The sequence below is a fragment of the Syngnathus typhle genome, unplaced genomic scaffold, assembly GCF_033458585.1.
Source record: "Syngnathus typhle isolate RoL2023-S1 ecotype Sweden unplaced genomic scaffold, RoL_Styp_1.0 HiC_scaffold_106, whole genome shotgun sequence".
Lineage (NCBI taxonomy): Eukaryota > Metazoa > Chordata > Actinopteri > Syngnathiformes > Syngnathidae > Syngnathus > Syngnathus typhle.
In genome coordinates, this window is record NW_026872012.1 from 33485 (window position 1) to 47157 (window position 13673).

The 13673-nt window shown below is 49.5% G+C and overlaps 1 protein-coding gene across 1 annotated transcript; it reads right to left on the bottom strand.

Moving 5' to 3' along the window:
* Positions 1-1289: 1289 nt before the first annotated feature.
* Positions 1290-4280, bottom strand: LOC133148540 (uncharacterized). The gene is given in 1 exon segment (XM_061271582.1): positions 1290-4280. A coding segment is annotated over 1 exon segment (2991 nt).
* Between the last annotated feature and the right edge of the window lie 9393 nt (positions 4281-13673).

The window sequence follows — 13673 nt, forward strand, 5'->3', positions numbered from 1 at the left end:
CTCAGGAGCCCCTCCAGTGGGAACTCCATGTTCCAATTGAGATTCTGTATTTCAATGGGGACAACCACCACAGGCATTATCAAAGACACAAGGGCACAGACACCTGATGCATTCTTCGGCAAGCGATCATATAATTTGTTGTCACCGCACCACAACCAGAGGTCTGCACGAGAGAGGAGAGGGGACATTCAGAGACAAATTTATCTTGCACCATGTGTGATCTATTGTCCCAATACTTATGCCGTTTCCCTTTAACTTTAAACATGTCATATTTTGCTGAGTCACATGGCTATCAAAAATGCGCTTTCTTTTCTCCAAGCCCACGACTGGGAAAATATCATTATAAATCAAACAGTCGCCACTGGTTTCGGACTGGGTAGACACCTGTAAAACACATGCTGATTCTATTGCAGCTGGAACAACTTTTAACACTATTTTTGCTTCTAAACAAACCACACAATCTTCACCAGTTGCATTAGCCGCTTGTTCCGCCATCAAAAGCCAATTATTGTTTACAGCGGTGACTCCCGTAGTGACCCTAAACCAATCATCTACGCTCCTAACCGCTTTCGCTAAGATTCGGGGGTCTGTTGAGGGACTCAAAGATACTTCTTGTTTGGCATCCTCACCTTGACAGAGGAACATCTGCCAATACGGGTATTTATACACATATATGTTTAACTGGAAACCCCAGCACCCTACTGTGCGTCTTCCTAAATGTAAATCGTGTGAAGCATTAACCCACAAGGTGATGCCTGTCTGCGTTTTTTTCCCTTTTATCATTTGCTGATGTTGTTTTGCTTGAACACTAGTCCCCCATGACTTATACCAATCTTTAGTGTCCCATACCAAATCTTTCCAACCCCTATTTACCAAATCGTTGGTCAAATACCAATCATAATCCCGATAATCCTGTCCTCTAATCTGCCCGTTCACCAAACTTTCAAACGGTATGACAATTTGTACTGTCACGTTTTTAGGGATGCAAACCTGGATCCCCCATTTAAATGATTGGACCGGTTCGCAGTGTCCCCGGTGTGTCTGAGTGACCCCGGTCACTTGTCTTTTGGACCGGATGTTTAAATGATGCTCAGACATGATGTTGCTTGTGGTGTGTGAAATTTGAATCTGGGACGTTTTCTGCTGGAAGGTCTCATCAATCATCATCGCTGTCCACACAAAAATACAACTTACAAATAACAGTCCTAAAATTAATCTCGCAAATTTTGAAAAAACATCCGGGCCCTCCCCTACTCCTTCTGTTCCCCCCCCTCTTGGCCGGGTCACCTTCATCCTGACGGAACAAACTCTGGGGCCGGACGGAGTTGTGAGTAGTGACACCACCGGTGTCCTTTGAAGTCGAGTTGGGCCGCGTGAGACGTCCTGGTCAAGACACGAAAGGGGCCTTTCCACCGGGGGTCCGTCCACTTCCTGGAGATGACTCGGACGTACACGTACGGCGTGAGCTGTTTCTCCACCGACACACCTTCCTCCGCCGCAGCCGCAGCGGATTTCTCTCCAAGCTGTGCAGAAACACTGGACACCAAAGCAGACAAATAGGACCAGTATGCTGTGTGTGACAAATTAGGTACCGGAACATCCTCTGGTGGGACGAGCGTCGTCGCTGGTCCCGGCATTAGACGGCCCGTCATCAACTCAAACGGTGCAAATCCAGTGCTCCTGTTAACGGATTGTCTCACAGACAGCAAAGCAAGCGGAAGTGCTTGTAGCCAATTCATTGTCGTCTGAGCCATAATTTTGGCCAATTTCTCTTTTAGCGTTCGGTTAAGTCGTTCAACGCGGCCTTGTGACTGAGGATGGTAAACACACCCGAAGCGATGCTTCAATCCCAAAATTGATTCCACCTTGGCCAAGGCTTTGTTGTTAAAGTGTGTACCATTGTCAGAACGGATCAAGGCCGGAAAACCGTGGGTAGGAATGTAATGTGTGATCAAAGCCTTGATCACAGCAGCCGAATCTTCCTTCGAGCACGGATATGCCTCAGGCCAGCCTGAGTAAGCGTCAACCAACACAAGCAAAAAGCGTTTTCCATTCACCCTTGTATTCATGTCGGTGAAATCAATGATCACCTCTGCCCCCGGCCACGGGGCTGGTTGAAACAGGCCGGGTTTAGGCTTCAACGTAGGGCGTGCATTGAACGTCTGGCAAGACTCACAATCCGCAACGAATTTCCAGACCACATCTGAGAGTTTGGGATGCCACCAACTTCGAAGATGGATCATCATGGCATGGGGACCCACATGGGAAGGTGTGTGAGCCTGTGTCAGGATCTCCGACATCAGCCTTCCCTCCGGAAGAGCTGGCTGTCCTTTGGGTCCTACCCACAAGCCATCTGATCGTTTGACAGCCTTTGCTGCCAGCCAGACCGATTTTTGTTCCGGGGACGTGGCACCCTGGGCGGCACACAGATCGGCATGCGAGAGTGACAGAGGCAAACAGGAGTCGGGGTGTTCCCCGTCCACAATTAGTGGACCGCGGGACACCATCATGTCCTCTGCCCCGCCGTACCCGGCCGTCTGCTTGGCCAATTCATCAGCCGCTCGATTCCCCCTAGCCACTAAAGTGTCAGCTTTGGAGTGACCAGGCACTTTGACAATGGCCACCTCGCTCGGGTACTTCAACGCCTCAAACAACTGCAACATCAAATCCTTGTGCGCAATCTCCGAGCCTCTGGCCGTCGTGAACACATTCTGTAGCCACCCTACCAGATCGATCAAAGCCGCCGACACCGCATAAGCAGAGTCAGAATAGATGGTCACGGCTTCCCCCTTGCATTGTCGCAAAGCTAACACCAGAGCAAAGACTTCCGTCGCCTGGGCTGATGGGTGGGTGTTGAGCTTCATCACTTTAAGAGGCTGGAAGGAGCCATCCCTCCACTCGACCGCCGCCGCGGCCGCATGGAGGGAGCCCATCCTGTCTCTCCAACAGCAGCCATCTGTAAACACCACCCGACCGTGCCCGAGCGGAGTGGAATAGAGGTCAGGTCGGACTTTCGTCACCGTCTGGACCTTTGATGCACACTCATGGGGTCCCACCAACAATTGATCGACCATGTTCACTCCGGAATGGACATAGTTGACATTTGGGGCAGTCAATATTTTCAACAACCGTGTTTGTCGCAGCGGAGTTAACGTGAACGCCGCCGATGCGACAAAGGAGGAGACTGCATGATCAGTTAACACATAGACTGGATCCCCCATGACCGTGTGGGCTGTTTTGAGTAAGACCTTCGCCAGGCCAGCCGCATACCTGGAACAATCGGGTTGTCGTTGCTCAATGTTGTCCAAGGGGACGCTGCAATACATCAACACTGCACGTCCATGCTGCATTTTCTAGTACAGAGCTCCATTCACAACTTTCCCTGAAATAGAGACATCTAGATGGAAGGGCAGAGTGTAGTCAGGAGTGGCCAAGGCCGCAGCAGAGGCCAGCTCCTGCACCAGTGACACAAAGACCTCGGTAGCCTCCGGTGTCCAGACCAGGCAAGCCTTGAGATTCCAGGCCCCCTGTTCGCGGATCAGGGCTCGGAGGACACCAGTTTTGTCGGCAAAACAGGGTATGTAATGTCTGCTGTAGCCACACAACCCCAGGAATGATAGCATCTCCTGGACGGTGGCGGGCCGTGGGTGCCGGAGGATGGAGTTTCTATGTTCAGGCGACATGGCGAGGCCACTAGGGGTCAGCCCACGTCCCAGAAAAGTGACCTGTTGGCGACAGCATTGCAGTTTCTTTCTTGACACCTTGAACCCTTTCTCCCCTAACCACAACAACACTTTCTTTGTTCCTGCAAGACACGCCTGCTCGTCTTTTGCTGCAATCAACAAATCATCGACATATTGCAACAACAACGTGCCATCCGGCATTTGGCATGGTTCGAGGAGTTCTTTGAGGACCTGATTGAACAATCCTGGCGAATTTTTGAATCCCTGCGGCATGCGAGTGTATTGTAATTTCATCCCTTTGTAAGTGAATGCGAACACGTGCCGCACTGAGGGGGAAAGCGGGAGGCAGAAGAAGGCGTTAGCCAAATCAATCACGGTGAACCACTGATAGGCAGGGTTCAATGATGCAAGGATTCGGTGCGGGTCTGGCACAGGAAGAACAGGAGTTATAGTGACATTTTTTACTGCTCTCAAATCATGTGCCATGCGCCATGTTTTCCCATCTGCTTTTTGGACTGGCCTTAACGGGGTGTTCCATTCGGAGCGTGACACTTCCAACACCCCTGCGTCCCAGAGGCCGCAGAGAGTGTCTTCCATGCCTTGGTTCGCCTCACTCGGCCAACGATATTGGGGTCGTTTGATAGGCTGCGTCTCATCCATTTGGAGATCAATAGGGGCCATCGAGTGACAAAACCCGACATCAAATGGACCTTGGGACCACAAGGTGTCGGGCAAGGCCGCGAGCATTACTTCAGCGTCCTCATGATCAGTTAATTCCCTGCCATGTGTGCGAGATACCAACATCATCTCCAGCAGCCCTGAGTCTACCATGGGTTGTTTAATTTGGTAAGCTTTCTGAGACTCTGACCAGTACAAATTAGGGATGTGTGTCTTCCGCCAGTCGGTTTGCAGCAACAAATGTTTGACCATTGAGCCCAATTCTCTGGCTTCATGACCTGGGGCAAGAGCTAGCGAAATGTGTGGTACCCCTTTTTCTGTCATTTTGAACCACTGCATTTGTTCTGGTGTTAATTCAGTAGCTGCTGCAACTCCCTCTTTACCAATCAAAATGCATGATGAAGTTAAATCCCACATGTGCCCTTCAATTTCTTCAAACAAATCCCGATAAACATCATCACTTTTTCGGTCATAATATAGCGTGCAATGCAAAGGATCAACAGGTGGGTGGTATGGCGCCAGTGAGCAGATCCAGGGCTTCCACAGTAGGTAGGTCGAGAACACGCCGCCACCAGCAGGGGTCTCAGGCTCCAGCCTGGCCCAGTAGATGGTTGCAGTTTCTGCTTCTGCCTGTAGGGGCGCCATCAGCCACTGGCCATGTTGTTGTAGCTGCTGTGAGCACGGAATGCTGACACCATTTGGAAATTGAATAATCAATCCATCTGGCCCACACAGGATTTTAGCTTCAACGGCTGACAGCAAATCCCTCCCCATCAAGTTGATCGGAGTGTCTGTAGAATGGATATATTTGTGCCACAGTCTACACCCTGTCTGGGTGATCACCGTCTCAAGTGGTTTGGTAAAAGGCAGAGTTCGTGGTTGTCCCGAAAAGCCGACTAAAGTTGTTGTTTTCTTTGACAGTGAGGATGCAGGTAGGGCATTGTTTATTGATGAATAAGTTCCTCCAGTGTCCACCAGCATCTGCACAGGTTTTCCCTCCACTGTCACATGAAGCATTGGCTCCGCCGGGCCACTGCTTCTCTGGCTTCCCGGGCAGCCCTATTCAAATTGTCCACACCAGAGATCATCATGTTGGTAGTACCGTGTGTTTGTGGCTGTTGCCAGGGCCGTCCACCAGATGGAGCTGTTGCTGCCGGTTGCATTGGCGCCTCGGGTTGGGGTGGTGGGCCTCCGGCGGGGCAGGCGGCGCCGCGCGGTCGATAGTGTGGGCATCCTTTTGCCCAATGATCGGTTTTGCCGCATATGAAACATGCGTTGTACGGAAAGGGTTGGTATGTCGCCCTCCCCTGGTAAGCAGGCGCACTCACTCCCCGGCCCCTGTATCCACCCCGGAACTGGCCCCTCCCGCGCCCAACCACCTGAGGAGCCTGTGACATTTGCGTTTCCATTTTCTGTGATTTTGACTGTTTAGCTTCACCATGCATCTTTGCCAATCATAATTTCAGCAACTGTTTCGATAATGCGTCTGTCTCGTTCTCAAATTTAGCTTGTGACTCAGTGAACGTTCTGCAGTGATACAAAAGATGACGTTTAAATCGTGCTTCGGCACAAACCAGAATGTCAGGGTCTGACATCAGCTGCTTCTTCACGTCTGGCGGAAGTCCATCCACTAGCGCCGTCCGGAAGAGCAGCTCTGCCTCGGGCGAGAGAGCCGGATGGCGACCTGTGGTTTCAATCCAACTTTCCACACATGTTACATAATGTTGTGCTGGTGACATTTTCACATCATAAGGAAACATAGTGGGGGCCAAATCGGTGGGTTGTGGGAAAGTCAATTTAATGTTTTCAAACAGGGGCGCTGCTACTTGTGGCAAGGGTACCTCCCTCCCCAGTCTCGCTGTCCCTGCTGCTTCCTCAATCGCCTGCAATTGTACTAGAGAGCATGCTCCTGCCAATATCTGACGCATGTCACCGAGTGTACAGCTCTGCCCGCTCATCAGAGCCAAAAATTTGTTCAGCCACACTTTACCTCCTCTGTGAAGTGGGGGCATTTTTTCCATCATCGCAGTCACATCGCGGAGCACCATAGGCTCGTAGTGCTGGCCGCCTGGTGTGGTCACCAGCGGACACATTAATTCATTTTTCTGCCCCTCGGTCTGCGTCATCTGTCCTTGACCACTCCGCAAATTGTATCCTTTCCGCGTCTCTTTCTCTCCCTGCCTGTACCTCTTTCTACTATCCTGATTTGCGTACTGTAACATTTTCCTCTGTTGCATTACAACGTCATCTTCTCCCTCTCCCTCGCTGCTGTCACACTGTGGAAGCTCTTTCTGTCTCAGCTCGCCCTTTGCGTCTTCTCGTCTCACTTTCTCTGTTACCCATTTCAACATCTGCGTTTCCAGTCTACGCTGCTCATCAGCTTGATCAACTTTTTTCTTTAGCTCCTCATTTTCAGCACTAAGTCTCTGCCAACTTTCTTCTTTCGTCACGTTGGAGGAGTGGGGGCTCGGGCCGGGGGTGGATGTGACCACGTGGGCTATATCTCCCTCCCGGGCCCGGCGCCTCTCTTTATTTACTGCTTGTTCAATCAGCTGGACAATGCTCTGGAGGTGGTCATTTCTTCATGCGCAGTGATAAACTCGGCACTCTAAAGCACCCGAGAGCGTTTTTTTCGATGCCAACCTAACCAGAGTGACGGGAGCGGCACAATTCAGAAAAAGTGCTCAGCTCGCCGAGAAAATGCGATTTAAGCAATAAAATTAAAAATGCTTATAAAACATAAACCAAACGTTGGAGGTGGTCATTTCTTCATGCGCAGTGATATACTCGGCACTCTAAAGCACCCGAGAGCGTTTTTCTCGATGCCAACCTAACCAGAGTGACGGGAGCGGCACAATTCAGAAAAAGTGCTCAGCTCGCCGAGAAAATGCGATTTAAGCAATAAAATTAAAAATGCTTATAAAACATAAACCAAACGTTGGAGGTGGTCATTTCTTCATGCGCAGTGATAAACTCGGCACTCTAAAGCACCCGAGAGCGTTTTTTTTTATGCCAACCTAACCAGAGTGACGGGAGCGGCACAATTCAGAAAAAGCGCTCAGCTCGCCGAGAAAATGCGATTTAAGCAATAAAATTAAAAATGCTTATAAAACATAAACCAAACGTTGGAGGTGGTCATTTCTTCATGCGCAGTGATAAACTCGGCACTCTAAAGCACCCGAGAGCGTTTTTTTCGATGCCAACCTAACCAGAGTGACGGGAGCGGCACAATTCAGAAAAAGTGCTCAGCTCGCCGAGAAAATGCGATTTAAGCAATAAAATTAAAAATGCTTATAAAACATAAACCAAACGTTGGAGGTGGTAATTTCTTCATGCGCAGTGATAAACTCGGCACTCTAAAGCACCCGAGAGCGTTTTTTTCGATGCCAACCTAACCAGAGTGACGGGAGCGGCACAATTCAGAAAAAGCGCTCAGCTCGCCGAGAAAATGCGATTTAAGCAATAAAATTAAAAATGCTTATAAAACATAAACCAAACGTTGGAGGTGGTCATTTCTTCATGCGCAGTGATAAACTCGGCACTCTAAAGCACCCGAGAGCGTTTTTTTCGATGCCAACCTAACCAGAGTGACGGGAGCGGCACAATTCAGAAAAAGCGCTCAGCTCGCCGAGAAAATGCGATTTAAGCAATAAGATTAAAAATGCTTATAAAACATAAACCAAACGTTGGAGGCGGTCATTTCTTCATGCGCAGTGATAAACTCGGCACTCTAAAGCACCCGATAGCGTTTTTTTCGATGCCAACCTAACCAGAGTGACGGGAGCGTCACAATTCAGAAAAAGTGCTCAGCTCGCCGAGAAAATGCGATTTAAGCAATAAAATTAAAAATGCTTATAAAACATAAACCAAACGTTGGAGGTGGTCATTTCTTCATGCGCTGTGATAAACTCGGCACTCTAAAGCACCCGAGAGCGTTTTTTTCGATGCCAACCTAACCAGAGTGACGGGAGCGTCACAATTCAGAAAAAGCGCTCAGCTCGCCGAGAAAATGCGATTTAAGCAATAAAATTAAAAATGCTTATAAAACATAAACCAAACGTTGGAGGTGTTCATTTTCATGCGCAGTGATAAACTCGGCACTCTAAAGCACCCGAGAGCGTTTTTTTCGATGCCAACCTAACCAGAGTGACGGGAGCGGCACAATTCAGAAAAAGTGCTCAGCTCGCCGAGAAAAAGCTATTTAAGCAATAAAATTAAAAATGCTTATAAAACATAAACTAAACGTTGGAGGTGGTCATTTCTTCATGCGCAGTGATAAACTCGGCACTCTAAAGCACCCGAGAGCGTTTTTTTCGATGCCAACCTAACCAGAGTGACGGGAGCGGCACAATTCAGAAAAAGTGCTCAGCTCGCCGAGAAAATGCGATTTAAGCAATAAAATTAAAAATGCTTATAAAACATAAACCAAACGTTGGAGGTGGTCATTTCTTCATGCGCAGTGATAAACTCGGCACTCTAAAGCACCCGAGAGCGTTTTTTTCGATGCCAACCTAACCAGAGTGACGGGAGCGTCACAATTCAGAAAAAGTGCTACGCTCGCCGAGAAAATGCGATTTAAGCAATAAAATTAAAAATGCTTATAAAACATAAACCAAACGTTGGAGGTGGTCATTGCTTCATGCGCAGTGATAAACTCGGCACTCTCAAGCACCCGAGAGCGTTTTTTTTCGATGCCAACCTAACCAGAGTGACGGGAGTGGCACAATTCAGAAAAAGTGCTCAGCTCGCCGAGAAAATGCGATTTAAGCAATAAAATTAAAAATGCTTATAAAACATAAACCAAACGTTGGAGGTGGTCATTTCTTCATGCGCAGTGATAAACTCGGCACTCTAAAGCACCCGAGAGCGTTTTTTTTTCGATGCCAACCTAACCAGAGTGACGGGAGCGGCACAATTCAGAAAAAGTGCTCAGCTCGCCGAGAAAATGCGATTTAAGCAATAAAATTAAAAATGCTTATAAAACATAAACCAAACGTTGGAGGTGGTCATTTCTTCATGCGCAGTGATAAACTCGGCACTCTAAAGCACCCGAGAGCGTTTTTTTCGATGCCAACCTAACCAGAGTGACGGGAGCGGCACAATTCAGAAAAAGTGCTCAGCTCGCCGAGAAAATGCGATTTAAGCAATAAAATTAAAAATGCTTACAAAACATAAACCAAACGTTGGAGGTGGTCATTTCTTCATGCGCAGTGATAAACTCGGCACTCTAAAGCACCCGAGAGCGTTTTTTTCGATGCCAACCTAACCAGAGTGACGGGAGCGTCACAATTCAGAAAAAGTGCTCAGCTCGCCGAGAAAATGCGATTTAAGCAATAAAATTAAAAATGCTTATAAAACATAAACCAAACGTTGGAGGTGGTAATTTCTTCATGCGCAGTGATAAACTCGGCACTCTAAAGCACCCGAGAGCGTTTTTTTCGATGCCAACTTAACCAGAGTGACGGGAGCGGCACAATTCAGAAAAAGTGCTCAGCTCGCCGAGAAAATGCGATTTAAGCAATAAAATTAAAAATGCTTATAAAACATAAACCAAACGTTGGAGGTGGTCATTTCTTCATGCGCAGTGATAAACTCGGCACTCTGAAGCACCCGAGAGCGTTTTTTTCGATGCCAACCTAACCAGAGTGACGGGAGCGGCACAATTCAGAAAAAGTGCTCAGCTCCCCGACAAAATGCGATTTAAGCAATAAAATTAAAAATGCTTATAAAACATAAACCAAACGTTGGAGGTGGTCATTTCTTCATGCGCAGTGATAAACTCGGCACTCTAAAGCACCCGAGAGCGTTTTTTTCGATGCCAACCTAACCAGAGTGACGGGAGCGGCACAATTCAGAAAAAGTGCTCAGCTCGCCGAGAAAATGCGATTTAAGCAATAAAATTAAAAATGCTTATAAAACATAAACCAAACGTTGGAGGTGGTCATTTCTTCATGCGCAGTGATAAACTCGGCACTCTAAAGCACCCGAGAGCGTTTTTTTCGATGCCAACCTAACCAGAGTGACGGGAGCGGCACAATTCAGAAAAAGTGCTCAGCTCGCCGAGAAAATGCGATTTAAGCAATAAAATTAAAAATGCTTATAAAACATAAACCAAACGTTGGAGGTGGTCATTTCTTCATGCGCAGTGATAAACTCGGCACTATAAAGCACCCGAGAGCGTTTTTTTTCGATGCCAACCTAACCAGAGTGACGGGAGCGGCACAATTCAGAAAAAGTGCTCAGCTCGCCGAGAAAATGCGATTTAAGCAATAAAATTAAAAATTCTTATAAAACATAAACCAAACGTTGGAGGTGGTCATTTCTTCATGCGCAGTGATAAACTCGGCACTCTAAAGCACCCGAGAGCGTTTTTTTCGATGCCAACCTAACCAGAGTGACGGGAGCGGCACAATTCAGAAAAAGTGCTCAGCTCGCCGAGGAAATGCGATTTAAGCAATAAAATTAAAAATGCTTATAAAACATAAACCAAACGTTGGAGGTGGTCATTTCTTCATGCGCAGTGATAAACTCGGCACTCTAAAGCACCCGAGAGCGTTTTTTTCGATGCCAACCTAACCAGAGTGACGGGAGCGGCACAATTCAGAAAAAGTGCTCAGCTCGCCGAGAAAATGCGATTTAAGCAATAAAATTAAAAATGCTTATAAAACATAAACCAAACGTTGGAGGTGGTCATTTCTTCATGCGCAGTGATAAACTCGGCACTCTAAAGCACCCGAGAGCGTTTTTTTTCGATGCCAACCTAACCAGAGTGACGGGAGCGGCACAATTCAGAAAAAGCGCTCAGCTCGCCGAGAAAATGCGATTTAAGCAATAAAATTAAAAATGCTTATAAAACATAAACCAAACGTTGGAGGTGGTCATTTGTTCATGCGCAGTGATAAACTCGGCACTCTAAAGCACCCGAGAGCGTTTTTTTCGATGCCAACCTAACCAGAGTGACGGGAGCGGCACAATTCAGAAAAAGTGCTCAGCTCGCCGAGAAAATGCGATTTAAGCAATAAAATTAAAAATGCTTATAAAACATAAACCTGTAGTGGGTTGACATAATTCACCCGGAACCTAAGTTCACGTTGCCGAGTTCCGGTGGGATGTTTTACACGTGTGGGAGTTTCCGTTTTAAATGTAGTGTGTGTTAGGATCTCGAAGGGAAAAGAGTCGGCCCGTGGTTGAGAGAAGCAAGTTATAAATGTCATTAAAACAACTGCCGTTGGCACCGTCATTTATCACTCCGCCTCCGACTCCAGTCCTTGCACACCACACTGGTGACCCTGACGTCAGTCCCGCTGAGGATTCCGGGACTGAACAGAATACCGAGCGAGACGGCATGGCGCATTCCGCCGTCCTTAGGCTGCCTGAGTTTTGGGAGACTTCTGCAGCAACGTGGTTCGCACAGGCGGAGGCTCAGTTCGCCCTCCGGGGAATTACGGATGACGCCACATGCTACTACCACGTTGTCTCGGCACTCGGAAGCTCCACCGCTGCCAGAGCCGTAAGTTTCATCACTTCCCCTCCGGCCCAGGATAAATATGCAGGGCTCAAGGCTTATCTCCTCAGGATTTTTGAACTGTCGCGATCCGAACGAGCCCGGCGCCTGCTTGCTATTCAGGGCATGGGGGACAGCAAACCCTCTGAACACATGGAGATGATGTTAAACCTGCTGGGTGGGGAAGAGCCGAATTTTCTTTTCATTGAACTGTTTCTGCGACATATGCCGCCGCACGTCCAAACGGCCCTCGCAAATACGACTATTACGGAGCCGCGTGCTCTGGCGGAGGAAGCGGACCGTTTCTACTTGGCCACCCAGCGTTTCGCCCCTGGTGTGCTGGCCCCAACACGCAGCTACACGTCCCCAAGCGCTGGCGTTTCCCCTGGCAGAGGACACGCTGCAACTGACGGCCGCGCCAGCACAGGTTTGTGCTACTTCCATGCACGTTTTGGCGCCAAGGCTAAAAGGTGCCGCTCCCCTTGCAACTTCAACTTGACGGGAAACGCCAAAGCCTGCGCTCAGTAGTGGCCGTGACCGCAGGCAAAAAGAACCGGCTGCTGTTCATTGAGGACTCCCTCTCTGGTCGCAGATTCCTCTGTGACACCGGTGCCCAGAGGAGCGTCCTGCCGGCTACGGTGGACGACGCCGCTGGAGGGTTGCACGGCCCGCCCTTAACATCCGCCAACGACACCCCCATCAGGACGTATGGCACAAGGACTGTGGACGTATGTTTCGGGGGTCAGCGTTTCACATGGGACTTTGTCACTGCCGACATCTCCTTCCCCCTGCTCGGCGCAGATTTTTTGTGCGCCCACGGACTGCTCGTGGATGTTAAGAACGGCCGCCTGGTGGACGCGTTAACCTTCTCCTCTTTCGCATGTGTCCGCGATGAGGGGAATTATGTGAGTCTCTCTAGTTCGCTCTCCGAGGGCGACGTGTACCAGAAACTCCTCGGAGAGTTCCCCAGCCTTACACAGCCCACTTTTGCCGCCACCACAGCTAAACATGGGGTCGAGCACCACATCGAGACCAAAGGCCCCCCCATCTACGCTAGGGCCCGACGGCTCAACCCGGAGAGACTGACGATTGCTCGGGCCGAGTTCGCCAACATGGAACGCCTTGGCATTATTCGCCGCTCTGACAGCCCGTGGGCCTCCCCGCTCCACATGGTGCCTAAGCCAGACGGTGGTTGGCGCCCGTGTGGCGACTACCGCCGCCTCAATGATGCCACCACGCCCGACCGCTACCCGGTCCCCCATGTTCAGGACTTTTCGGTACATCTAGCAGGGAAGCACCTGTTCTCCAAGGTGGACCTGGTGCGGGGTTATCACCAAGTCCCAGTGCACCCTGCTGACATCCCTAAAACGGCAGTGGTGACTCCTTTCGGGCTTTTCGAGTTTCTTAGGATGCCCTTCGGCCTGAAAAATGCGGCCCAGTCCTTCCAGCGGTTGATGGACTCTGCGCTTAGGGACATGCCTTTCATCTTCGTCTACTTGGACGATGTCCTCGTCGCCAGCTCCTCGGAGGAGGAGCATGCGGCACACCTGCGGGCCCTTTTCACAAGGCTCGACCAGCATGGCCTGATCATTAACCCGGCGAAGTGCGTCTTCGGAGTGCCGTCGATCCAGTTTCTTGGGCATCTCATCGGCAGTAATGGGGCCACCCCCCTCCCGACAAAGGTGGAAGCGGTCTCCGCTTTTCCCCGCCCACGTTCGGCCCGGGGGCTCCGGGAGTTCCTTGGGATGGTTACATTCTACCACCGATTCATACGCCGGGCGGCCCACATTATGCACCCACTGTATGAG